This window comes from Atta cephalotes, assembly GCF_000143395.1.
Source record: "Atta cephalotes unplaced genomic scaffold scaffold00004, whole genome shotgun sequence".
Lineage (NCBI taxonomy): Eukaryota > Metazoa > Arthropoda > Insecta > Hymenoptera > Formicidae > Atta > Atta cephalotes.
This window is the reverse complement of record NW_012130068.1, coordinates 6580956-6582321: the sequence shown is the minus strand read 5'-3', so window position 1 is coordinate 6582321 and position 1366 is coordinate 6580956. Positions and strand designations below refer to the sequence as shown.

Genomic DNA, 1366 nt, shown 5'->3' with positions numbered 1-1366 from the left:
TTACTATAATTTATTTAGTACATACCTAACTAAATTAATTTNTAGATATATATATATATATATATATATATATATATATATCTAAATTTTTAGATACTTGAGCAAAATCATTCTTGCAATTAAATGAAAAGAAAAACTGATTTGTTTAGAATCTTCAACAATGTACCCAAGATCTACATGCCAATGATTTGGTTCGAGCTGAAAGTACAAATTCCCGAGGAGATGGCTTCTAATTTAAAAAAATTACTAGCCCTTCCAACTGTGATGCTAAGTATCGGCATAATTATGATAGCCATCGGATTAGGTTTAATTGGTACTATACTGTTCCTGTATTTCAAGAAGAAAAGACATGCACCTACAACGGTATATATACGATTCTTAAAACTCTTTAATTATTTTTGCGGTTGGAAGGAGAATATTTTGAAGAGCGTTTTTATCACAACTTACATGTGCAATGTTTTATAGGATACCACGGAAAAGGCGATAGACGAATCGTCTGACAAGAAAACGGAAATGATGTATATGGATAAAACAAGTAGCAATAATGAAGACCCTAATGTTAGAGGCGATCGTCGTTTGTACGCGAAATTGTACTGAACGTTTCTGCAGGGAGAATTTAGAATTCTCTGAAGCTATGTATGAAAATGTGCAATTGTGGAGCAATTTGACAAAAAGGTTGTAGGAAATTTACAAAGTAAATTTTTATTAAATGTCTCAGCTCCACTATAACGGTTGGCGCACTGTCCTAAAATATGTATATGTCTTACATTAGTAGAATGTAAGAAACATACATGTACATGAACAGAATGTTTTATAAATGCACATATGCATAGGCAAATTCACATCAAATTTTTTTTATATACATACACATATATTAATGTATAATTAGTATTATAAACAATAATGCATAAAACGCAAAAAAAATCAAGAAACTCACATAATTATAATAATCGCAAATGTACATACGAATTAGCATATTGCATGCACAGATAATTTTTTATATGTAAATGTGGCAGTTACGTAAAAAAATTCAAGAATTTAAATTCATTTTTTTAACTCAGTAATAGTAAATAATAAATTTCTATAATAATTGTACAAATAATATATAAATTTCTTTAATCGTATATTTGTTGAATTGAAATGTAAATTCTTTTAGACACATATGTATAATTGATACGATGCAGATGAAGCATATAAATAATCAAATATTAAACCAAATATTAAAAAATACGTATATTCCTTTGCAAGAAATACTGATATGTTTCTCTTTCTTGCTCTGCGAATAAAAGACTCATGATCGTTACATTCCTTATATTACGTAATTCTACTCGAATGATATTAAATATTGTTTTTTATAAAATATCAG

General features: G+C 27.6%; 1 protein-coding gene across 1 annotated transcript in view; it reads left to right on the top strand.

Annotated features, from left to right (window-relative positions):
• LOC105626020 (protein croquemort-like) overlaps positions 1-597 on the top strand; it is a 16372-nt gene extending 15775 nt beyond the window's left edge. The window contains exons 8-9 of the mRNA XM_012207329.1: positions 150-363; positions 466-597. Of these exons, the coding sequence (XP_012062719.1) occupies positions 150-363; positions 466-597 (346 nt within the window). The remainder of the gene's footprint in view (positions 1-149; positions 364-465) is intronic.
• The last annotated feature ends 769 nt before the right edge of the window (positions 598-1366 follow it).